This window comes from Platalea leucorodia, assembly GCF_965183815.1.
Source record: "Platalea leucorodia genome assembly, chromosome: 6".
In the NCBI taxonomy this organism is placed as follows: Eukaryota; Metazoa; Chordata; class Aves; order Pelecaniformes; family Threskiornithidae; genus Platalea; species Platalea leucorodia.
The window spans coordinates 26,434,997-26,462,022 of NC_138828.1; the positions used below are offsets into that span (position 1 = coordinate 26,434,997).

Below are 27,026 nucleotides of genomic sequence, written 5' to 3' on the forward strand. Positions count from 1 at the left end.
TTTGCTTTTATGTCAGCCCAATTAGGTTTTCAATACACTGTTGGCTTCTGCAAACATTTAAACACTTGAGCTTTCCTACAGAAAACACTAAGCTTTGCTTTCAGCCTGAAAGAAAGAAATCGAGACAGCATAAACTCGGACTGGCTGTAGCTACCTCCCCGTGAAGGACTTGCACTTGAAGAACTATTTACCTAAGCTATTTGAGACTAGTTCTGGACCACAAATACAACATTTGAATACCCCACCCTGATTTCTCTGAAAACAAACTAAGTAAAACAAACAAATATATCGATTTTTTTGCTTTAATTATTTGCTCATTATCAAGGTTTTTAGACCCTGATCTTCCCAGGCCACTCCATGGTAAGGATTCAATGTGCCACAACAGTCATTCCAACAAGTTAATAAAAGAATCAGTAATGGATTATTTCCAGCAACAGCATCTCCTGATTCTTGCTTAGTGCTTTAATCTTTTGGAAAACCTCAGCCCTACTTAAGCCACTCACACATCTTGTGCCCTTGCCCAAGCTCCCTCATCTGCAAAACTAATGTTGATTTTATCCTGATGCAGATTTCTGAAATTCTTTCCCCTGTTTGCATGGGTTGCTTGAGCAGGTCCCTCCCATGGTCAGAGAAGGGAGAGACCCAGTCCTAGTTTGTGTTGAGTGGCTTCACCTGGGTCATAGACAGAACTAATAGAAGATCTTCTTCCATAAAGTAGAAGTTCAACCCCCCAAAAAAGAGAACTGTGACTCAATTTTCCTCTTGTTTTCATGTAGAAAGCCTGGCTGTTTCAGAAGAAAAAAGAACACCTTACAATCCCAGCTAAGGCAAGAAACTGCTATTCAGTCAACTCTTGCAAACCTGATTTTTGGAAATCTACACTGAGCTGCATCGCTCAAAAGATGCTACTTAGACAAACTGCATTTGTTACCATTTTCATTTAAACTGCATTAATTTTGCAGGAAGAGAACAAGTTGCCATTTGAAATGGAGACTAGGAGAGGCAAGCTTTGTAGGAAGAGAGAGTGTTTTCCATTAGACCGAGACCAAGGGCTGGAAAACCCAGGCGAGCTTTTAAGCCAGGATGCCCTTCTTCACATGAGAGCAGATAATCTCTCTGCAAAACCTTTCTCCTCTCCTTACACCGCGGATGCAAAATCGAGTGAGAAACTGAAATACCAAAGGCAAGGGATAGCCTGATGTTTCAGGGAGGAGATGGATGCTCGATCCCCAACCCCTCCTATTTTTAACAAATGAGCAGGCTCTATCTTAATGTGATAAGGCCGGAGCGGAATCTGACACGCAGATTTAATGTATTTGTTCAAGAGAAGTGGCACACTAATGGAAAACAACACCCTCATTTCAAGTCTTCCTAATCATTTACTGCAAAATCAATCTGACATTGATTTATGCATAAAATCACTCCATTCCCTTCCATGACTCAAATAATTACAACTAAAAGAAGAGGACAGTAAAGAGAAGGTACTTGGGATGCTCAGCAATCAGTCCGTCACACCTTTTCAAAATATTTGATTTCGTATTCCAGGATGATGCCGTTGGGTCGATCTGGCTCCTGCCAGGAAAGGGAGATGCTATTTTTAGTTATCTTCCCTTTTTTCACACTACTGACTGGAGAAGGTGCTGCAAGACAGGAGAAAACAGAACAGACAAAAACCATGGTTAGTAAGATGGTCTGCTCCTGCTGAAGTCAAACTCGTCATCGCATCCTCCAACGGAAGGCGATCCTCAACTACTGCAGATCAGCAGGGTCTGTTTTCACCTCAGTGGCATTTCCCATTTTTAACAACTGGATTCACACAGATTTTCAGCAGCTGAGGATCTGACCAGCATCGCCCACCCGAGAAAAGTAACAACTTGAACTACCATCAGCAGCTTACACACCAATCTTGTCTTTTCAAGCACTTTTCAAACACATCAACTGCATAACTTGCCTTTTCAAGTGTGTCATGGGGCCATGTTGTCACAGTAGAATTACATACGGATTACATATTGCTTTTTTTCAGCTGCTTTGAAGGCATGCATTTTATGGAAGACCTTAGGTTACATAGGCTCCTTAACTATTTATTTTTTGGCTTGTGTAGTATTAAAGCCTAGATATCTTTCAGCCCCCTCCTTCCAGAACCGAGGAACAGGGTAGCAAGGCCATTACAACCTTTATAATTCAATTGCCCTCCATAAATATCACTGGGGTGTTATGGCTCACATAGTGATGCTAATTCCTTGCAAATGGCAACTGTAAAGATTTTAACGGCGATCACAGCTCAGAAGTTCATGGCGTGCTTGGGGAAGCTGCAGAATGAAAGCAGAAATACCAGCTCTGCTTATTATTTTAAGATGCAGCCCTGAAAGGTTATCTGCCCTTTGCAGCACACATGTGCATCAGAAACAGGCTTGATCCTTTGTTTTCAGTCCGATATCTGCAGAGACTTTTCAAGTTATGGTTGTTGCCACCCCTGGCAGCTCCCTAGCAAAAGTTGCTATGGGCAATGCAACCCTAACACCCCAGGTATTTCATGCCAGAGATTAGGAAACAACACTGAGTGAAAAGGGGACGGGAGAAATTCATAGTCTCTAATTTACAGAGCCAAGAGCAGCTTCTCCAGAGGAAAAATCAGCCCACGCCTGGCCAAGGGCCTTCGACTCACCCTCTGGACAGGCCAGCTCTCGACAAGGATTACCGAGGGGCTGGGGAGACCCACAGCAAAGACCTTTGTGGCCATATGGGGAACTGAGTGCAAAGAGCAGTAGCAAATGACCACATTTTATCTTCAAAAAAAAAAAAAAAAAAAAAAAAAAAAAAAGACTTCTATATGCAGGACTACCTAATTATCATAATACTAAAAAAACCCAACCCATTCAGTAAAATAAAGACACAAACAAATTAATTTTGCCAGGTCTGATCTTCAGCCAAAAAGAGTAAGGGAAGAGCTCCAGACTGGACTGAAGGCTAGCAGCGAGCTTTCTCTTTTCAAGCAAGGTCCCGCATCTCAGTCTCTCTTCAGCCCCAGTTTTTCTCACTCCTGTTTACTAATCTCTCCCCCACTTGGCTCTTGGAGGATCCTGAAAGGTGTTGGCCATTTCCATATTGTTTTCTGCTGGAGAGCTGGCATCAAGCTGCACAGACAACGCTTGCTTTTTAGCTGTGCATCTACCACCGTGCTCACAACTGCTCCACTGAGCAAGTAAAAACCACCTTGATTTGAATGATGATCGTGTTATTTATGTAGGCACTGCACAGCGATCACCAACAATTTTTCATCTGCCAAAGTCACCTTACCCTTGGCTGATGTCCTCCACAATTTTTTGGCCGATGTGAAGGCGAATAACAACCTAGATTCAAACTGCTAATCTGGTATAGGACTTTCCATTAATTAATCCAGGTGCCTAAATATGTGTTGTGCATGCATGTGCACAGCAAGTTGAATTCTGCATGTGAAATATACGGTCCATGCACATGCGTATGGTCAGATGTGTTAGCCCAAAGACACGGCGGGTAGTGAACTCCGTTAAAATGGGATGAACTTCCCTTCTAACGCAAAGGGAGCTACATGGTTTTCAGAGGCATCAGGAAACAAGTCTCACTGTGGGGTGACAATTCTACAACCCTAGTTAATGAGACGATACTGATCACGTCTTATCATGAGCCACTCGGATGCTATATATAGGGGATGGAGACACCATAGCACTCAGAAAAAGGGACCTGTGCCCCTCTGGGACTGTTCTCCAACACCCCCAAATCCCTGCAATGCCTATCCCAGGCTTGCAGAGCTGGCAGCAGAGGTCTGGCAGGATGGAGAAAGTCAGAGCTGAGCACTAAACCTTTTTAAACTCCTATTAGTTAAAAGCAAACTTGAGAAGTGCAGCAAGGGGAGACCTCAGCCCTCCCTGGTATTGAATGCTTCTCAGGAAGGTGAAAAACATGCAATTCTCAGTGTCAAGATTGCCTGACCAAATAATGGACTTTTCATGCACTTTATTGAGGTTTCCTGGAGTGTTTATAGGACCAAGGCTCACAAGTGCTTTAAAAACAAGAGAATGATGCAAGTGCTCCTGAACTCTGCTGCAAAATCCTTCCCTGGGAGGTTCAGGGGAGTTTAGCTCTTGTTCATGTGCATCAGCACAATACAACACAAAATGCACCACCAGCCATCCAAAAGTGCCTGTCAAACCCCCCTACTCCCCTAAAACAGAGCATCTTCGTTAAAAAGCAGTACGTAAAAAGCTTTGCTAGTTAACAGCTTCATGGACTTAAATCTCTCACCATGCAAGTCTCTAACACGTTCAATCACGGCTCTGCAGAATGCTCTGCTCTACCGGGAAAAGGAAGGAAGATAAGAAAATGAGTAACCCAACTCTCAAAGTAAATTAGAAAAGGAGTAACTGTATCCTTTTTGAATCTCCTTCAAAAGAAGCGTTAAAGTGTAACCATGAGATAAAGGGCAATTAAGTAAATTCAATAAATCCCAGCGGGCTGGGATGATACGGCAGCTACTCTGCATTCTCCACGTACGGAGATTACGATGCTCTGAACTGAAGGAAGGAAGGTATAAGTATTTTAGAGTTTTCTTTGTCAAACAAAATGTAATCCAATCCAGGCAAGCAGACAAAGTCTGCAATCATTCCATCTTAAAAGCCTGCAACTGGATACTGTGCTATATGATCTCAGGAAAATAAAAGGATTACTTGAGACTTGCTTTTCAAAGGTCACTGCTTCTGCAAGGGCAGCATCCCTAATAGAAGCCAAGCCACAGAGCACTTCCACTTGGAGTACAACAGGTAAAAAAATAAATTCACGTAAGAGTCAAGATATATAATGTTGTAATCTCCCATGTTTCTTATGTAAGCAGGCAGAAGTCTTGTTCAAATCCCTGCCTTGACACTACAAAGGGTGGATGTACATCGTGAATTGTTCGCATGTTACTTTACAAGTAATCTGCACGTATGGATTAATTTCTCAGCAAGACACTCAAAATCAAAGAAGGATATTACATCATTTATGTTTATGTTCACCATTCATGAAAACAGCCATGTGTGATGAAAGCAAACAGAAGATGTAACAAGCTGTGAAATTGCTAATGTACATTTTTGCTGTCATGAGACCAAAATTAATCAGGAAGCAAATAAAAGCACAGAAAACTGGTTCTACCTTTTTTTGTTCTGTTTCTAACACTTCTTAAGAGCAATAAGGGGACATACCAAATAAATAAATGAAAGTTTCTGCAGAAGATGCATCATTAGTCACATCTGAATAACTACAGGAGATGATTTCATGAGGAATAGACCTTTTAGGACATTCTTCCTCTGCAACCTTTGATAATGAAATTAGCACTGAATTAGCCATCTAGGCACCAAACCCAGTATTTACAACATACTGTGCTGTGTCCCACTAACATCTAATATACAATGATGCTTAGCGGAATAAAATGTTAATTATGTTTTAAGAGAAACTAATGTTATCAGGTGAATGACCACTGCACCAAGATAAAACAAATAATCCAGTTTCTACATCTCATGGCCTATCTAATGCTCTCTCCAGCCCAATTACTTTTGCCTTGGTATTTTTCACTCTGGCAGAAACAACAGCTAGTGGCTCCCCATCACACCCTTAGCCCCACAGCCAGGGAAGTTTTCCACTTCTGATCAAAAACAAAAAGAAAATACTACTCCCTTCACCCTTAGTGCAAAAACCAAGCCACCAGCCCAGGACTTTCCATCCAGCTTTAACCAGGACCTTCTATCCAGCCAGGACAGATCCTCATTTGGAACAACCCAGAGTAGCCCGGGAAGAGATGCCGATTTACACGGGCAAAGGGGTTGGTACCTCTCCTTCCTTTGGCTCTCCAGGTATCTGGACTTCGGGTCTCTTTCCAAAGACAACTAAGGCACCAAAGAGGAAGATCCTGCTGTTACCATCTCTGTCCTGGCTGCTGTTATAGACATCAATGACATAGATGTCTATAGATGTAGACATCACCTTTTATAGACATCTATGCTATGGATTTTCATGTGTTTTTCATGCATTTGCGATTTCTTTTATCATGATTACATTCCTGCATGTGCAAACGTTTGGGATCTAACACTTCAGACCTCGCAATACACCTTGGGGTTCCTCCCTCCATGTGATGCCACGCTTCTTTTGCAGTCTGAATTTATGCCAGCAGATTTAAAAGTCAAATTCATGCTTGTGATTAAATCAATACCTTCACCTGTCATCATATAACCAAATAGTTATGCTATCATTAATGCATTTATAAAGCTAGGTCTAATTGAAGAAAATGAAACCTGTATCAGAAGAGTTACCACAAGTAATCCTGGTTCCACTTCAAACACCTGGTATACTGCAATTTTTCATTCAGTTTCTAATTAATGACATTATTGAATTTTTTTTTCTCAGGCCCTTGGTGACTTCAGAGTTTGGAGCAAGACCTGCGTTATTCACTGAGTCACACTAAAGACATGTGAAACTGCAGGCGGCTTCAAGCAGTAGATTCATTTCAAACAAGATCCATACATTAGTTAAAACAGAAACATTGTTTTGAGGAGAAAAAAAAAAAAAACTTCACTGTCCTATTTCTTTGTATTTCTGTATAGAAACGATATACTTTTAGAAAAGCTCAACACCCAATGGTTCCCCTAAGGGTACTTTTACTGTGGATATTATATCTGGGTCAGAACTTAGTGTTTAAGTCATAACTTGACATTTGTGCCGCAATTTTTAATATCCCAGTTTGCCTGATAATGGGTTTCAAAACTCTTTGTCCCTTGAGGACAAGTAGTTGCAAACCATGCCTGGCTAGTTAGGCAAACAGGTTGGACCCCAATTTGCAGGTGCTTGTAAGTGCTTCTGAAAACCGAGTCCAGGGAATGAAAGGTCTTTGGACTATGTAGCATTAAATGCCATTTCAATTCTACCTGAGATCTTACACGGGATTTCAATGATGCACAGGCCCTAAACAGTGCAATTTGAGCCCCAGGATTAAATCCAAACACCTTGCCAAATATGAGCTCAATCCTAAAACACAGTTCATATATGGAGATCATCTTCCTTCAAATGACTTTTCAAGGTATCTCTTGAGTAGATGGGGACTTCACGCTGGTCCTTTTCACACGTCAAATATCAAAACGAGAACACAATCTTCAAATTTCCTTGGCAATGAACATATAGTGTTTCTTCACATCTTCACCTCCCAAGACAAACACCTGAGGTAAACACCAGGTCTTAGACCAATTTACAGTCTCTGTTACTCACCTCCATTTTGACTGCCTCCGAAACCTGAGAAGCCTTGATGTGTGCCTTGAAACAAAAGAGGTCACACAAGAGAGAGGAACCCAATTCAAGCACTCAGTGGCCCTGACAGAAGGCAGGGCCCCATTTTTGTAACATGAGTCCATGTCTAACCCAAGCAACCAGATATCTCGTATGAAAAGAGGCGATCTTTCAGGTGGTTCCCACCCCAGTCCCTGAAAGATTAAATGCAGCTCCTTGAGCTCGACAGCAGGGCATGACTTGAAGCCCAAGCTGGTCACAGAGCCAAGGTGCTCCCAGACCTTGCCGCTTCCTAGCTGGACACAGGGTTGGGTTCGTGCAAGGGGAAACCCAAATTGCTGCCTAATTCTCTTAGAGAGCCTGTTCTTTCATTGACAAAGCTTTTCTGAGATAATTTTTCTCTAGAATTCTAATCCCTGGACCTAAGATACCAGAAAAGTACTTTTGCTAAAGGCAGAGAGAGCAGGATGGATGCTGTGGTTTTGTGGACACTAGTCACCCAATGCTTTTAATTACCAGCAGCCCCACTACAGAGAAGTGCTCATGGTTGGAAGATACAAAACAGAAAAAAACCCTCAATTCGTACTCACATTAGAGAGATAACAGAAGTAATCTGCATGCAATTTGCATTAGCACAGGGATAATGGTTAATCTTTTACTTCTGATCTGTGTAACAGCTCAGGAGATATGCCTGGTTGAGACTGGGACTGCAATGCACCAGTGTGGTCTACGGCTTCAAGATTTACTGTGCCCCAATACCCTGTTCTTGCTGTAATTCCACTGCGCTAGCACAACTTGGGGTAAGGAGGGGTGCGTGCATGCTAAATTCACCTAATTCAAGGCTGCCTTTTCTCTGAGCATCTCCTGGAGGAGGTTGCAAGGAGAGAAACAGAAAAGAGAAAAAACAAGGGAAACCAAGTATCTTCTGTTTAACAGAGACTAGCTAACATCAACTGATCCACCCATAAGGACCTATTGCTTCTTGCCACCAATCTTTTGATGAATACTCCATGATATTTAGCTACTCCTATAAAATGGTATTAAAAGAAAAAATAGCAAGAGAGCAGCATTGCTGCATGTACAAAATCACTACTCAAATCCTCATTACATTAACTTGTTATAAAAATGTATCTATAAAATATACTTTGTTATTAAGACTGATTACTGATTATTGATGCATAACTTATGAAAACAATAAAATGCATAGCTTTAAAGAGCTTGTATGCAGCCTTTTCCTCTTAATCAAAATATGGTGTTAATTGTAAGAAAGCAGGGCTCAACACATACTCCTCAAAGGACAGTGGATGCAGCCAATGCAAGCTTTGCCATTCACAAAATATTTTGTCTTAGCAAAATGTTGCTAACACTCACTGAAGAGCCTACCTTTGTGGAGGCAACCCAAGCAGGAGTAGCAACGCTTCACCTCCGGCACTCCTTTCTGTACACCCTGTTGCTGACTGCATGAATGTTTCCAAAAATCACTGCTTTCCCCTCAAAAAAGGCAAATAACTTCTAAAAAATTTAGCATAACGAAGGCTGTGATACAGCTATCATACATTGCAATTGCGACGAGATTACTAGCAGAGCCTAAAGATATCACAGGATCTTGGCACTAAACTATAGAGTCTTGCGACAAGACTACTTTGTCATTCCTCATGTGCGCACCACTCCATATACAACAGAGCCAGAATATTTAATGGAAACTATCATATACCAATACTGCATAATCTTGGGCAAGACTCTTAAAAAGCACATGATTTCAAAAAATAAATTGGGTTCTTGCCATTTGCCTTCTGTTTACAGAGTTGTACAGACATGCTTTCGGCTCCTGGCAATCACGGATGCGAGACATGTACTCTTAAAGAGTGGAAGCTGCCTGCAGATTCACACAACTTGCAGGCACAGGGCTTTAGGAAAACATGACCAGATATCACAAGAGAAAATTGCAGGTGATAGGAACCTGCCCCCCCCCCCCCCCCCGGGCAATCTTAAAAGTTGTAAATGAGAATAATGGCACTAGCGGTAGTTTATCTCCAGATAGTGTGAGCTAACTAGCACGGTTACCATTGGAAACACCCACTGCTGGGATGTAGAGAAATGAGAAATGTCCTGGCACTTCAGTAGTCCAGAAATCCTCCATACTGTGTTATTTTCATTTCTTTTGTGATTTCCAAGAAGACTTATCATAGACAACTGTAGAATATTGAGCACACTCATCTTGAGGGAGAGGAATTATTACCTCCAGCTTGTTCACTCAACAAACATATTCAATGCTTTATCAGGAACACCAATGTATGAGAATTTTAAGGACTGTCTATATAATGAAGGCTACAAAGGGCACCATGCTCTGTAACATCAATCCAGGTAATTTTTTGCCCTTGAAACCTGAACGCTTGCAAATGCTCACCTGTATTTTGCAGGGACTCCAAAGCCAGAGTCACAGGTACCGTGGTGCAAAATCCCTTTCATAAAGCTACAGACTGTTTAAAGAAAAAAAAATTTAAAACTGGCCCAGGAAGACTGGCCATGGTCGTAATTCACTGTTTGGGAAATTTCTTTCCAATTGCCAGGCCTAGCATACATTCATTTGTACTTACAGCAGCATCAGCCCTGAGTCCTCCACAGACAGTTCCTGTTGGGCTGTAATTTATCCTGATTCTGGGAAGGGAGAGGGAGACATGAGGGCATCATGGTTTGCCTGGGCTCAGGGAAAAGGGCTCTCTGCTGTCCCTAGCAAGCACTTGCACCCGGGGCCAAGGCGTACCTGAGACGAAGGGCTGCTGGAGCAGGGAAGAGAGGCGTGAACTAATATCTTCCTATAGGGCGCAGATCCACAGGGAATTGCAATATCTCTTTTTGTTTTTTCTAGGGCCTCTGGAAATCAAGATATTGAGTTTTTCTCAAAGCTGGGGAACAGTTTGTGGTTAAGACCAGAGCCAGATTCCTTCATGCCACAGAAGAGCTGTAATTTCCCTGTGTTCCATTAGTGGTTTAGTTGTGAAGCCTAAGAATAAATACTATTGACTCACAAGACTCTTATTATAAATTCACTCCTAGCAAGGTGATAAGGACTCCAGCTCTGATCCATCAAAGCACTTTGGGAAAATGCTTAACTTTAGGCGCATGAGTACTACCACTGCTGTCAGCACTTTGCTGGATCATAGCCACAGGACTCAGCATTTTGCAGTAGAATCCTCATTATTGACTGCATTTATCAGGTCAGCTTCCCGCACGTTTACCAGCGCCTCTCCTATCATTAGTAACCTAGTATCTTATTTGCATTTAAGCAAAAGCTTCCTTTTAAAAACCACATGCCATTAAAAACAAAATAAAACCATAGCTACTGAATAAAATGCATAAAACATGCATGTTCCTGCTCCCTGCCATAACTCACCTTCTTAATTCCTAGACTGGCTCTTTTCTTCATTCAAGACTTTCTGCATCCTTCTTCAAGCTGCTATCAAACTCTAAATCCAGTAAATTCATGGACCATTTTTAAACTTCGTGGAAAATTTCCTTCCCTGCCAAGCCTGCCACTCTGTATGATACACCAATCAGTCTTGCTGATGAATTCTAATATTAAAGCCAAATTACTAAACACTCCAGTGAAATCAGAGGCGGCCAAATAAATTCCTTATGTTTCCACTTGAAGAACAGATACTGAAGAGGTGCAGCAGGTCAGAGGGAAGAATGGGCAAAGTCCTTAACTCCTGCGGTAGCTAATTTTGGATTTCCTATGGTACTTGGTCCCTCCTACCACCACCACTCTTCTCTCACGTCTCATTCATAAATGGGAGAAAAGCATGAGCCCACCTCCTTTGACAGTACCCTGAGCTGGCCACAGCTTTGCAGAACCATGGTCCAGACCTTCTCCATAAGCAAGTTCCCCAACGAAGACCAGAAGGCTTGAAATAAAATTCTTTAAAAAAAAAAATAAAAATCAAACAAGTTATATTAGAACAAAAACCTAGACTAGTAAAACCTCAAAGTGACTAGAGCTGAAATGGAAAGGTTTATATACCTGTGGTTATACGTACCTGTGACCCATAAACCCACTCCTGCCCTGTCCTTGGTTTCAGACTGACACTGGCTTTTCTGCATCAGGGCAAACACTGCTCAGGCTATCACCGTGTTAAAGGGAAATGGCAGACAAATAGAGACAACATCTAACAGATCTCTTCCTTGCTGCCAACTCAGACATCCTGCCCAGTTTTTTGGCACTTAAGTGTGACCATGGGTACCATTTGCCCTAAAATCTCAGGTTCCAAGCATTGAAATGAAGCTGACTAGCAAATTCAGTGCAGATCAAAGTGCACTACAGGTGCTTAGGAAAACATCTCTTCATACAACCAAGGGAAATCTGGGTACCTTCAGCTTCCTAAGGGGTAACCTTTGCAGTGTTAAACATGGGAGTGTGCAACGCCCATTTGGAAGGAAGGAAGAAGAGCTGCAGCTTCAACCCAGGGCTTCCCAGGAGGCAGAGAAGTGATTTATCAGGTCCTTGGGGAGAAGGGGAAAGCGCTCGAGGGAGCTGGTGGCTCCGTACTGTGCCCCATTTCATATGTCGGGGAAAACACAGTGAATTTTGAGGGAATCCAAGAGGGAATCTGAGAACAAGCACAAGTTGAGAAAGCTACAAACAGAGACTGAAAGAAGCAGAGCTTCAGGGAAAAAAAAGACTGAAAGAAAACATAAGTCTCCAAATAAGTAAAAGGCTGCTGCCTCTGGAGCAAGACAAGCACAGAATTAAATTTAGGAACAGCTTTCTAAGGACAAAAATAATGAAGCACCAGGAAAAATCACCCAGTGAACCTGTGGCATCTGTGTCTTTGGAGGTTTTAAAGCAGGTTAGATGAGTACATACTGAGATCTTTCCAGGCACATGGCTCTACAAAGGCAGCTGGGCATCATAAGGTGAGCGATAAAAATAAAAAGGATCTTGAAAAGCAGAGATCTGGGAGACATACATTTCGTGCCACTTACCAGTCTGCACGTTTGTACCAGGAGACATTAAGGAAAACTCTGAATTGTTGAAAGTGGCTAGTCGCACAAAAGGATGGCACTGGGATAAAAGCATCAGACCAGAGGAAATAACACACTGCTTTCTGGCTCTGCCAGAGACTCGTAGCATGACCATGGGCAAGTCACTTCATCTTTCCCTGCTGTTATCTGTGCAATGAAGATAATGATAATTCCTTTATCTATTTTGACTTGAGGGGTAGGAACTAACTATTCAGATGCTGCCAGCACAATCTTTGCTTTGGCCTGCAGGCACTGCTGTAAGGCAAATAAAGAAAAGAAGGAATACCTGCAAGCATTACTCCTGGCAGCCAGCTTCTTCTATTTAAATCACAAGCAACTTGGCGACACCACACTGCGCTCAAACATGGAACAAAAACCCTATGTGAGTGACAAAAAGGAAAATTACAGGGAAATTTGTAGTAAAGGCTTATTTTCATAATTTAATAACTCTCTCCAACTTCTGTTTCCAAGCTGAAGCACTGGTTGTGTGCTTAAAGACGAGCGCTGTGTAAAATTGCTTTGCTGAGGCGAAACTGCAGAGATCACGACCAAGCAACATAAAGCCTGGGATGAACACCAGTGTTTTGAATGGGCTAAATGCAGCTGTGTATGAAAGCATGGCTCTTGACTCTCCCGCCCTGCAGAGGCATTACCTTCCTGCAGGCAGCAAATACAGACTCCTCTTCTGACAAAATATGGCAGGCTTTTCCAGTCCAGTTGGTTTCTGAAGGTGTTGAAAAGGATTTAGAGACAAATTCAGGAATACTCCAGAACAATTCGGACACGAAAACCCAATTTACAGACTGTACAGGGACTCTCTAGTCCAACTTTTCCCCTCTACTGCTGACACGGTATGTCTTGCCTACTCACCTGGGTCACCACAGGCTCTGGAGATCGGGGCAATGCTACAGGAACAGGAAAACAGCCTGAGCATCTGAGGGTGAGATTGCCATCCAGAAGCTAAATGGTCCCAACAGAGATTTCAGATGTTTTACATTGTAGCTGCACATGTGATGCATAAATGGAGACATCTTTAGCTTCTTCTCAGCATCAGAACTGTGGTCAAACAGGTTGCTGTCTGCGACACACTGCTTAACACAATATACACTGGTTGGTGGCTGGTCCTCCTGCGATAGTATTTTTCACTGTTTTGTGGGTATGACTGATCAAAAATGAGACAAGGTATATGCACACAAGATAGCAGAGTGGGAATTTTCTGCCTTTTTGGCTTGCATTTCCAATAGCACCGCTGTCTGAAGCACCAGGGGAAAAAAACGTGCCACAAATCCACTTTTTAAATTCCTGTCTGCAAAACAAAACCAGTGGCTTCACTATTGCTAGATATGGCTAGGAAGAGGCTTATAGGAATCAAGCAACATACTCCTTCAGAGTAAGCATTTGTGAAGCTGCACTCTCAAATATATCTCGAGGCTTTGGTGACATCTTCTCATCCAGCATTCCCAAGACCTCATTATAGAAAGATGGAGGCAAGACAAGTCTCACTGCATCCAGATTCCTCCTTTGGTTCATGACCAAAGAGCTACAGATCTGGTTTTGGCAAGTTCTCCTTATACTGATCACTCACCTCCTCTCAGCTTTGTAACTGCTAGAAGAGAAAAGGGGATTTCAAGATGATGGGTCACTGGAGGTTCCTCCTTCACAGGAGTTTCTTGGCTCTCTTCTCCACCTGGACCAGGGGATGTCTTGGATAGACCTAAGCAAGTGCCCTACTCCTTCCAATTCTCTCACCTTCATCTTTATTGAGTGTGTGGACCAGACCACCAAAAATTTTAGTGAGGAAATATGTATATGCATGTCTCTGTACATGCAATACATAAACCACTTCCCTATTTGGTATTACCCTGCATGTTTATGACTTCCCCTTGACCAGCCTTCATGCTGCAAGTGCTCACCTCATCCAGTGGCTGGCTGAAATTGCACCTTGAGGATGGCAGAAAGTAGTCCAAACAAGGCAGGTGACAGGATGGGGTGGCTACTAGAGCTTACTGCTCCAATACCAGCTGCTCATAGGTATTTGCCTGCATCCTTCACAGGACTGTGATGATGTCAGCTCCCACTTGCTCTTGGAAAAAAGCATTTTACAGCACCACTGAGGGCTACCCACCCAGTACAGGTGGGAGTTCATTAAGATTTTCCTTCAGACGACAACTTGAGCCATCCACAGGGCTGTCATCTCAAGATCAGACATGTGCAACAGCTTGTCTGCATGGGACCAGGGCTCAAGCTACTTAGACTGAAGAGCCAGAAATTGAACCCTACAGGTTTCTCCGCTATTCTGTTCTCCAGGATGTTGCCTATCAGGATGACTTTTCTCTCCTTAAATGTACCCTGCATAAATGTGAGATGATAACAGTAAGTGGCATTAAAAACGTGAATGATGAATGCTATGCATCAGGCAGGATGATTAAATGACTAAGTGTAGATTCTGGGGTATATTTGCTTCTCCACCTTCTGACATGATAATTGATCATCCCTAATCTATGACAGAAACAAAACAGAGATTACCTCCTCTCAAGCAATTCAGCTTCTATTCTTCTTTGTTTATCCCCCCCCCACACACACACACACAAGGGGAAACCCCATTAACTAGCTCTAACTGTTTTTAATTCAGTAGTATTGAGAACAGGATCCTAGCAATGCACGTAATTGATCCCGTTTTTACAGGACCGCCTTCCAAGGAGTAGCAAAGGTGAAGCATTCGCATTATCAAGGTCACTGCAGTGAATGCAAGAAAAACAAAGACTTGGGTTTGCATCAGGATTCAATTACAGTGAAGTATTCAAATGTTGCTAGATTACCCCCCAAAATATGAGAAGCATTCTAAACAAGCTACACACAGTTAAGCGGGCTTAACAAAAAGAGCAATATTTAAAACGGTTTAGTTAAAACTCTGTACAAATACACTGGCTCAACCAGAACATGTTTTATGCTCATTTAACTTGAATTCACAAATTTATAGGCAGCAGGTAAACCAAGATAATAAATTTTAAATCAATATTCCTAGATCTTAAGGCCAGAAGAGATAATTTAACCCTCCCACAAAACACAACTGAGTTTTCATCTTCCTTTAAATCAATAATGATTCACCCCTGGGGGCAGATTACCAAACTTCACCATGCAGTGACTTGCCGGAGTATTGCCCATCTTGCCCTGTGTCCTTAATTACAAACCCACATTTATTATCTAATAGTGATGCCTGCTTGGGTAAAGGAAGCGCACAATTTGAAAAAGGGGGTAAACTTGGTTAAAAAAAAAAAAAAAAAAGAGAACATTTTAAGAGACAACTGGGCTTTGTTCTAGAAATTAGTACTGAAGACAAAAACTATTAAAAAAAAAAAAATCAATACAAGTTACTTCCTGAGAACCTGAAAAATAAAATAGAAAAGGACACTTTTAAATATAGATATACACACATGCACACTTCCATGAGTCATCCAGAAAAAAAATCAAGAAAAGCCTCAACTAAGGATGTATGCTTCAAGTGTGCTTTTTAAAGTTGAATGTCCCTTGAAGACTGTCGGTGAATTTCCAAGCAATTTTGCAACATTTATCAGTCTATAAAAATTATAAAAACAGCCTGATTTTAAAAAGTCTGCAGATAGTGAACTATCACATGTGATCAGTGTGAACTGTCCACACACATTGCTATACTATATAGCACTACAGTGTACAGAATTCAGCTCCGTGGATTACCCTCCCATGGGCCTTTTTCAACCAGTGATGAATGCATTTGAGAAAAGTGGAAATACATTTTTCTCAGTGTTATCATCCATTCAGAATGTTACATAGCTAAGAAAAAAAGAAAAAAACAAAATCCCATCCAGTCGTACAGCTGCCAAGCAACTGCTTGCAGAGACATATATTACTTCACGCGGTACACAATCACTTTATTTATTGTACTCCAACCAAAATTACTCAAGCCATTAATGCCTGTCAAACTTCTTGAGCATCACTCTGATAAGAACTTCATATTACTTACTTCTTTCTTGTGCTAAATGAAAGGCATGCTGACCGCGTAGGCACATCTTACCTTGTATCTCAAGAAAGATACTGCTATCAGCCTTGCATGGTTTCCACTGGCCGCTTAGTTTTGTATCCGCTGCATAAATATGGACCATGAGTTCCCACTGGCATCACTGGGGTGCTGCTCATTTTAAAGCTGCCAGAGCTAGCTGCGTTCTCTTTTGTTTATTCTGAGACTATGGCCTTTAAAGCCTGGATATGACATTTAAAAGGGCCATTAAATGTCATATCCTCTCTCGACCATGAATCTTGTCTAACACAGCAGTATATTATAATCTCAGTGATCTAATTCTCAAGATCATCTCTTTACTGACAAGACCCAGGATGGTCACTATGATAAAGCCCTGGGAACTCAAAAAAATATCTCAGTCACTGACCCAATAATAAATCTGATGCTCTCTGCTTCATCTTTTTCTCGGTAAGGCATGACGAATCATATACTACGACTATGTACTAAATGACCTGGGCAAAAGGATTTTCAGAAAAATGTGGGGGGAAAAAAGCAGTATTGCAAGACACTGCATTGTTAAAAGAATGAAAATCAAAATGATTATACTTTCATGCACCAGAGAATCTTGCTTTCTCAACACCCTGGGGAAAAATTTATGATTAGAGCCAAAATGTCTAGAGCCCAAACAGAAACACAAGCAATAGCTGTGAAGACATCCAGAGGAAAAAGTGAGAAGATCAAATCTACCTGAGACCTCAGGCCATACCTTGCATTTGTCTGCACGAGAGGCTACTCACCAACTTCATCAGAAGTAGCTTCCATACAACTAAGATGAGAATTTGATCCATTAAGGGAAGAGGAAACATAATATATCCCTCCAGGTACTGAATTAGACAAAGCAATGAATGAAACAGAAGATACCTTGGACCTACGGTCAGCTGCAGATTAACACAGAAAAAATTTACTCTTCCATTTTGGAAGAGATCCTACCTACAGTCTTGTACCATTCAGCAGTCCTCATCAGGGAGGACTCACATGTACACCAAGATTCAATCCCTAACCCTGTATTCCTGGGCAGAGCACTAAAAAGTAGTTGAGAAACGTGGGGGAGAAGGGGAGGACGCAAATAAACTCATTTAACTTTATGGTGCAACCTTGACTCCAGCGAAGCGTGGTGCCACCAGACCCTGCTGACTTTTGGTCTCTTCCTGGCCCTGCTGCTGAACTGGTGGGTGACTTTGGGAAAAACCACTTCACTTCACTCTTGCAGCCTGTAAGATGTGTGGGAGGGACGTTCACGTCCCTCACAAAGCACCGCGAGGTTCACAGTTAACATGTTCTGCTGAAGTGTGTACAACCTCATCTTTGGTGGTAGCTTTTGGCCTGTGGCTGAAACAATCTCCCCCTGAGACCCTCCTTGTCCATCCCTTCCCAAACACATTTAATAAAAAAGCCCTGAGTGCTGCTGAGCTGCTAATGACAATCTTTTATTGAAAAAAGATTCCCTTGGCAAGTTGTTCCTGTCTTACTCCTAGCCACAATTTTCAGTCTTGCTTATGTCCGTAATAAGCTGCTTCTACCTATGCTTTGATGGGCTGACAAGAAAACACGCTTAATCCCCAACAACGATTTTCTCATTTGAGGTTGCAGAGCCCTGCACCTGTGACGCGTGGCTGGGGTTATTTCATAGCCAAGCCTCTTCCCAGTGTCTCCCATGAGTCCAGGTTTCTCCCCTCGGATGCTGGCACGCAGAAATAGCCTGCGCAACAGAGCTCATATGGAGAGGAACACTACTCCCCTCCTGGCCCTCACCAAATCTTTTTTCTTTTATGTGTGTGTATAAAACAGGCAGCGTTGAATACTTCAGCCAGCAGCGCGGAAACCTCTGGAAATGCATAAATATCAGGGACCCACAATGTTATTGTAGCAGGGCTATGTAAAACATCTGGTGCCTCTCTGAGCGCTCTCCTACCACTTGACGGTACAACTGCTTGGATGATGGGAGCGTCTCTCTGACAAGCTCTTAATTCTCCTAAACTAGATTAATCTAAGTGCAGCGTACAGCAAAGCTACAGATACTTCCTAATGGTCTGAAGTGCCAGCTTCCATGATAAATATACGCATCCTATGTGCAATTATGCCTGTTTCTTAATAGCGTTAAGATGGCTGCAAGATACTAATTACCAAATAAGAACTTTGCAATTATACTCCATCATACCTTACTCCTGACATAGCTACTTTTAAATAAACAAGGATTTTGGTTTTGACAGCACCAAAGAAAAAGGAATTTTCTCCTTTGATCCATTTTAACTTTCCAAGTGTGACTGTAGAATTACAGAAGAGCAAAAATTCCCATTCGCTGAAATACTGCCAGGGCTTCACTGCAGCCATTTCACCGCTATTAAGAAATGTTGTTAGCCCTTTTATTAATCAGTGGGAGGAATGATGTTATCTGAAATGAAAGCAATCTCACTAGCTAATTCCTGCTATTCCCCAGTCAGAATTTCAGTGTTTGTCATGAACTGTTTGCAGACTTACCTTTACTTTAATTAACAATGCCGCAAGATCCAAGGTATTCCCCGTGCCTAATGCTGATGTCATTAGATAAAACATATCTCTTACCTGCATCACCTGCGGAGACACTGGCAAACAGCTTACACCACAAGTAAGGAATATAGAAAAGCTTCTTTCTGAGGCATGTGAGAGGTATGTAACGAGAGAGTTGTGCCAAAGCCACTCAGACAGGGAGGTACTGTCCTTGCAGCGAAGTAAATGGCAAAGTCGCTGGCTGACTACAGCGGGAAGAGAATTAGCCCAGTGTTGAGCAATTTATACATCTCCCCTTTCAGTGCTACCTCCAACATTACAATAAACAGACATCATGGTCATCTGGGTAAGAAGCCAGTTAGGTGAGATTATAACAAGGATAATGAGAACCCAATCCAAACCATTCTATGATTCTAAGCGTGGGAACCTGCAGCATTACACATAAAGTGAAAGGATGCACTAATGATAGCAATATTTTTCCACTGTTCACATGAGCACAGAGACAAATGTTGCGATCTGTCTCTGTCTGCCTTTTCTGGAGTGCTGTTTTATGACACAGTTAATGATTTGGCAAAAAAAGTAATAGTCTTGTACTGCAGCAATTGCAAATGATCTTTGCCTTCCATCTTGAAAGATGAGTGACGGAGCCCTGTGTTTGACCCCTTTATGAGCATTTGGCTTGTGATGGGGTGGAGGGGGGAAGGTTGGAATAAACACCTAAAAACAGAAGTGTGCAAATGATGCCATGATGTACAGCCACCTTGTTTACCATTATCCTTAGCCATAGATTTATCACCATGCTCTTAACACATGCTGTACATCTTTTCTTTCCTTTTTTTTTTTTTTCCCTTCCTTTCTAATTGGAACTCAGTCTGTGAAATGTAATTAAAGCTCTCATAAATACTGCCAGCGAGTGCACCTTTTTTCTTCCAAGTAACTACTAACATCTTCGAGAAGACCTCATCAACCCCTGATAGAATATAGACTAATGTATCTTCTCACACACCCCGCTCAGGATGGGGAAGTCAATCTTCCCACCTTCCACATAATTAAAGTCACCCACATTATGTGCTTTTCCTTCGCCACTCCCTCCCCTTCTCCGACACATGTATCACCCTGTCATCAGCTCCTTTCCTTTCATCTGATTTATTCCGTTTCTAATCACTGAACAAAATCCAGCGCTTTCAAGAAGAGCTGGAGCAGTGCTAGGCACAGCTCGGCACCAGTTTTTCTTTTTCTTGCCTCCTCCCATCTTACATTAACAGACAGCGCTTTTAACTCTCCTTTAAGAGAGATTATTTCCTGCAATCTAGACAGTTTATTCATGCCTGCGAGTGAAAAAAATACCCTCTTCCATTCAGGGTAAATGACTGAGACATTAACAATGAAATTCAATGGTACTTCAAAGACTCCTTTGGGCCCTAAAGGTTGTGTAGGGCTGCCCAGGGACTGAACGAAGCCCCGTTAACCCAACAGGTGGCTTCATTTGGTCTGTGAAAAATAGCTGCTACTTCTCTCACAGAGGAAAGGATTCTTGGATTCAGCCAAACAGCAGCTATAAAAACGTCTGACTCGAGGCATCTCTAAAGTTTTCAAGTAACCACCTGGCAAAGGGAGACGGTGGCTGCTGTGCGTGCTGGAGCACTGCTCCAGATGTGGCACCAAATCTCTCCTGCTATGGAAAAGGGCATAGACCTTCCAGGGCCGATGCTTTAGGAGCCACGTGCGTGCCCTATCCCCATAAGTACATCATTACTTCTATGAGGCAGAGTAGCTGGAGCAGGAGACATGACAGGAGATGTGACAGCCCCATACTTCAGACATTTGGATATTCTGCCATCAAACCACCGGCGCAGCCCCTCGGGCACCTGCCTGGGGCTCAGCCATGGGGACCGGGGAGCAGAGGGCTGCGTGACCCCGGACAGCAGCATCCCAGGGGAGGACAGCCTGACAGCCCTGTGCGGTGATGCCCCTGCCTGGGAGGCCTTCCCCTCACCAGCCCCTGGCAGGTGCTGTCTCATGATTCAGGTTCGAAAGTTAAGAGAGGCAGAGAAACCGGGAGGAGCCACTGAAACCTTTCCTAAGCTCTCAAGAGGATAAACAAAGTGTCAGCGTCTTTAGCACTTCATTACAGCTTGATTTTGTTAAGTGCTTTTTTTGGACCCTCATCAGTGAATAGTTGCCAAGCCACTCTAAATACTATTACTGCCAAAGGCCAAATAAAACCCAATGTATGTACTGAAGAGGTAGCAATTGTTCTCCTGCTGGATAGAAAGTCAAAAGGACGGGGATTTTAGTTACGTTTAATCGCCTGGGCACTAGAATTTGCAACCACTTGGAATGGACACTGTCACATTATTAACGGCTTCATTTTGAGCAGACAGAACACAGTTCACCAACCAAACGTATTGCAGGCAATACCTTGCGTGCAGCTGGACTTGGATCAAAGATTGTCCTTCCTGACTGATAGTGTAAAAGAGGGAAGAAGGGAACTGTCACTATTGCAATTAAGATTTGGGAGCAATCAGACCCCACACCGCACTTTTCCCCAAGCTATTCAGCATATTCCAGACCGCACTTTTCCCCAAGCTATTCAGCATATTTAGCTCGCTAAACGGTTTGGATAAATACACTGTTGACTGACATTTCTATTTTTCATGCTGCAGTGAAACTGAAACCACAGTAATACTAGAAACCAATTCAGAAAAAAAAAAACCAAAACCAAATGAACCCAAAACTCAACAACCCACCCGTGAGGTTAAGAAACATCTCCAATGCAGCTCAGGGCTCCAGCCCTACCAGAAGGGCTCAGCAGGGGCAGAGAAGCAGCAAGAAGAGTCCCGGCCCTGGTGTGTGCCCTCTACCCGGTCACACTGCACCTCCGTGCCTCAGGTTCCCCACCAACAAACCAGATGCCTGAAAAATGTCCCTGATGAAAGGCTGTGTATAAGTTGTAGACAATGAAATAGCAATTTACTGACATTAGGTGCCCCTTCCAATGATGCTGTATCCATCAGGTCTGGATACAAGAAAGCTGAGCCAACTTGCATTTATTTACTGCATTCATTTGCATAATGACCATGTATGTCCCTTCCATATTTTGTCCTAAATGAAGAACTGGACACTGTACAAGCTGAATTTAAAACAGCAGTCATCGTTCGTTGACTAATATCGGAATATACAGGAACAGTGTGAGGCCACGACAGATGCACAATTGTTATTTGAGCACAAGCAATACTTATCAACTGCCTGACTACTTTATGGCGATTTGGTTTGTTTTGTAGAGATGTTCTGCAGGGGTTGCAAATAGCACTGGAAGCCCTGCAAGGCTATCTGATTCTGGCAGAAGTCCCCCTTGAAGACTCAGCCAACACACAGCAAAGAGTTTGGTGCATCACCTCCGTGGAAAGTACGGGGCATTTTGTCCTTCATGCACACCCAGCTTTGCTAGTTGCAGTCTGCAGTTTTAGAAAAGGCGGAGATGGGTCTGTGCCCTCATGTGCATCCTTGCCCAGTCATCCTCCAGCTCCTTCCATCTCCTTACAGGGACCGAGTCGCACCTGGTACAAAGAGATGTACAATAAATTAAATAACCTGGTCATTTCTGCAGTGATAGTCTTCCAGTTTACTGAACTGGGTGAGAGCACCTCTCTGTGGAAACTGTCCTTGCATGGCCAGGCGTTTAGAGGCTCACGCTGTAAGTCTCCGGCAAGGTCAGCGAGCGATTTCACGCTCTTGGTGCACCCTCAGGAGAACAAGGCAGAACCACAGAGCTGCGTGGTTTAATGATCCAAGGCAGGAACCCATCACAGGGAAGGCAGAGCCCTGGAGATGACAGGATAACAGTGCAGTGCAGACCAGTCCCCTGTAATAAGCCACACTAATGCTGAACTGTGTGAAAGACAACTCAGGAGATAGTACAATTAATAATCTACTTGGCTGAACACCACTTTCCCTCCTTGGATTGAGGCAGATTGCAGAAAGTTAGGAAGAAGCTATGAAGGAATTGCACACACAGTCCTATAAACCCTTGCAAACCAAAGCAGGGAGGGCAAGCCCAGTTTTCTGCTTTTACCTGATTCAACATTGCTTCCTTTCATCTCATTTAGGGGCACAGAGCAAAGATGCACAAGTTTCGTGCAGCAGGAGCTCGGTGGGCGATTGCAATATGTATTCCTGGGAAGACAGCAAGCGGGCGCTCGTGCCTTCCACTGGCATTTTCCACCTAATTCTGCAAATTTGCGTTTCAGACATCTTCATCTCTCTCTCTGCCAAAGGCCCTGCAGAGCTAAGGGGTCAGGAGCAAAAGGCCCCTTCTACCACCTGATTTGCCCACCACCCCTGGCCAAAACCCACAGGGTGGATTTTGCCAAATGCATAACAGAGTTTGCAAATTTTCCCATCAATTTCCACGGAGCAGCGCTCTCTCCAAAGCTTTTCCAAGCTGAAGTGCTTACAGGATCAGGCCGGCGTGCTCGGCACATCTCAGCAAAGAGCAATGCATCGCCCCAGCTTGCTGCATTGCAGCAGAAAAACCCTCGCCCAGCACCGCTGTAGCCAGTGGGTGTCCTGCATCGATTTGTGCAGGGCCTTTTGATCAGACCCTGTATTCTTAAAAATTACCAAGCCTGAAGAAGCAGGCAAATAAATAAATAATAATGCTTTCCTTCTGGTGATTTCTATTGTACTGATCTAGCCGGAAATTCCATTAGTTACTCGCTTTGATCAGGACTGTTCCTCCAGGACCGGGAGATGCAGAAAGCGTTCCACCACGCCGGCAAACGAGCACATCTGAAGTGCATTTTAATTAAAGCCTTCCAACTCTTGAGCTTTTTGTAGTATATGCATGTAGCTGAACTTTGGCCCAGCTGCTGTGGAAGAAATATAGTTTATTGCTGGGCTCTCTTTCACCTTGGCGCTGCTCTTGGCTCTCCAGGTAGAGCTCTCCAGTCCCGTCCCCACCCCACTCCCCCCCCCCAGCAAGGAGAAATGGGGCAGTAAGGTGGGATAAAGCACTAGCCAGCCCTATTACTGCTATTACATTAACCCTTTGCAAGAAATACATGTGCCAAAAGTAGCATTTCAGACATCTTTCAAGGAACAAGCAAGAGGTTTGCTGTTGAAGTGCACTGTAATAGCAACCACAGTAGAAGATGTGGAAAAACCTTCCAAGCCTCGCTGAAACACACCTCTCCAATAACAAGCAATTCAGGGGAGAAAAGCATTTCAGCCTGATACTGTAAAATACTAACTGGGAACCTGTAATTTGTGCACATTGTGAGCTGGAGCTCAGTTTGGATACACCACAATCCTTCCTGAGATGCAGCAGCCAGCCTGCTCCATGGGTGCAGACACCGGGTGAATCAGCGACCGAAGGGCAAAAATCTGACCAAATGAACAAATAAATAGATAAATTACAAACTGTGTATTAAGGAGAAGTCAGGCTCAAGGCAAAAGAAAGCAGGCAGGAGGAAAATAGGGCCAGAAAACTGTCAGGTAGCCTTGCAGCACAGAGCCACCCTCTTTGAATGTGGGCCCAGCTACCATGTAATTTGGTACGAGGGCAGCAAGAGTGAAAGGCATCTGAACCGTGTGAGCTTTACAAAGCTGTCAGAGATATCCACACAAAACAAGGGCGAGTAACCTCCATCTTCTGCCCGGCATGTGTCCTGCCTGTTCATACATACAGAAACGTGTACACACTGCCATATGCGTACTTACACCTTCATGCTTGTTCAAATTCATATTATCAACACGATAGTTGCATGGGAAAGGAGAAATGTCCTGTGAAGTCACTATACCCTGAATGGTGTTTTTATAGCACAGCTCACTCAATGCACAATTACAGAAACGCAAATGTTTCAATCTACTCTGGCTCCTCCACCATTACATTTAACTTTACAGGGAGATTACTATAAAAAGCTTACTTGGTACAGTAAAGAAGCCGCAGCCAGAGAGCAAGTGGGATGTTTATTAAATGCCTACGAGTCCCCTGCTATTTCTCTATCAGCACTATTTTTGCATTCTTTTTTGGCTATTTTTGAGCCCTGGTATCTTAACAGCACTTTCAGAAGTATCATCTATGCAGAGTGTTAAAAATGTAAAACTATTTTTAATGCTAAAATCAAAGAAATAACATATCCGACAAAGGAACTATCAGCTTGCAGACTGAGACTAGAGCTGAATAGCATTTTATTAGCAGTAAAATTCAGAAGCTGCATTCATGGGGAAAAAAAAAAAAAATCTATACATTGATGTCAGCTGGGCAACGAAACCATTTTAGATACTTTACTTTTGCTCTCTGCCAAGTACTGTGATCAGCACAATACAAAGAGAACTTCTTGGCCCCGAAGACTGTGTTTTAAGGTGATTAGAATTAGATTAATATAAGATTACTTGGCAATCCTTTAAAAATATGCCAGCAAAATGGGAAATAAAATTTTAAACCAGCACTATCACTCTTGCAATGTAACATCAGTGGTGCTCTGCAAAAACACAATTTTTTTTACAGCTCTGACCTTGTGAAGCTCTTACCACATCTGATCACAGCACAGCCTGCTCTGTGCATTTTGGTAAATCTCAATATTTGCTCCTCAAACACCTCTAAAAAAATCCAGACTTGGGCTGCCCAATCTCTGCTACTTTACCCCAAGCCTGAGGCTATGTTGCTGGTGGCGATCCCCGCAGCTCCAGGACGTTACAGAGGAATTGGTGTCAGTCCTGCTGGCTGCAGCAGCACCTCAAGCCGTGTATTTTGGGCAGCTCTTGCTCCCTTGTACCCAGCTGCATGGCACCATCCAGGGTGCAGTCCATAGATAAATTTTCCGCAGGTGTAACCTGGCATTTTCTCTTGTGACTGCCTCACAAGTAGCATGCTTGGAAGGAGACTAATTCCTTAACCATAAAGATACTTGTCTCACTGCCACCGGGAGATGGTAAAACCTGCACCCTACTGCACAACGCGCAATAGATGTCATTGGTTGAATCTCATCACGAGAACGTCAGCGCCTTTCTCTTTCACCCTTTTAGGAGGAGGGTGGATGGGGATGACTATTTCTTAGTATTTTTATTTTCATCTATCAATAAGATATTTTGATTTCATGGCAAAATTGAAAGGTTTGTCTGTAGATGCAGGAAAATGCTTTTTATTTCATCTTTTAATGTCCTCATATATCAACAACGGGGTTGTTTCACACACTTCAAGAATAAAAATGACCTCTAACCAGAAGTCATATTGTAAGTTTGGTAATTTTTTTTCATATTCCAAAGAATTCTTTCAGTATTCAAGCATGTATTTCTAATACTCTAAGTACAACAAAAAGACTTATAAAAAACTATGAGAAAGTAGCAATTACCAACTGGGGAGTTATAAATAAAACTGTAAAATATTCAGCTGATCCATAATTCATTTGGTAGCAGACACTCAGCCATCTGGGCTGGGGTGAACTCACGACTCTGGAATACGATGGTGGATGAAGATTTTGCCTTCAGAATAAATGTGTCCATCACAAAAAAAAAAAAAAAATCAAACAATAAACCTTTTGTGCAACACTGGCTTTCAGGTTTTACTTTGCTCTGCCAGTGTATTTGTTTTTTAACTACCTACAATCGCATTCTCTGATTGCATGTGACCACGCTTCAAAAATAAAGCAAAATACTTCTTGAAGCTGATTACCAGCATATGCACAGGACTTCACAAATGAAATTATTCTGCCTTCCTGCCTGAACCCTCACTGGCAGCTCAATACTCATTTGTGCATCTCCCTGGACATGAAAGGCGTTCACAGCCAGCAGAAGGATCCTGCTGCCACGCACTACTGTGCAGGATGCACCCAGGTTTAAATAGAGACCATGGTGTTCGAGGCAGTACTAGTTTACCTCTACTTATTAAAATATCCCTGTATTGGCCCATCCTGGTATGGAAGATTACACTTCACTTTTAAAAGTACATTGTTCTACGTTAAATGCTGCAATACCTGTATTAATGCACTGGAAGCTAGTGCAGCATCTCTAAATGACAGTGCTTTCCAAATAGATGGGCAATTGCAAGCCTTAAACCCTCTATTTATGCCACTAATAGCTCCTCTCAGACCAACGTGAATCTAAAGCACAGCTTAAACTATCAGACATACTGAATTCATATAGGATTGCCTGCAGCTGCTGAAATTTTCTCGGA

The 27,026-nt window shown here is 42.8% G+C and overlaps 1 protein-coding gene across 4 annotated transcripts in view; it reads right to left on the minus strand.

Moving 5' to 3' along the window:
• EPHA5 (EPH receptor A5) overlaps positions 1-27,026 on the minus strand; it is a gene marked incomplete at its 5' end in the record, with an annotated part of 195,722 nt that overhangs the window by 49,185 nt on the left and 119,511 nt on the right. For all 4 annotated transcript variants that reach the window (XM_082314987.1, XM_082314986.1, XM_082314989.1 and 1 more), the window contains one exon: positions 1,516-1,640. In XM_082314987.1, coding sequence (XP_082171113.1) covers positions 1,516-1,640 — 125 coding nt within the window. The remainder of the gene's footprint in view (positions 1-1,515; positions 1,641-27,026) is intronic.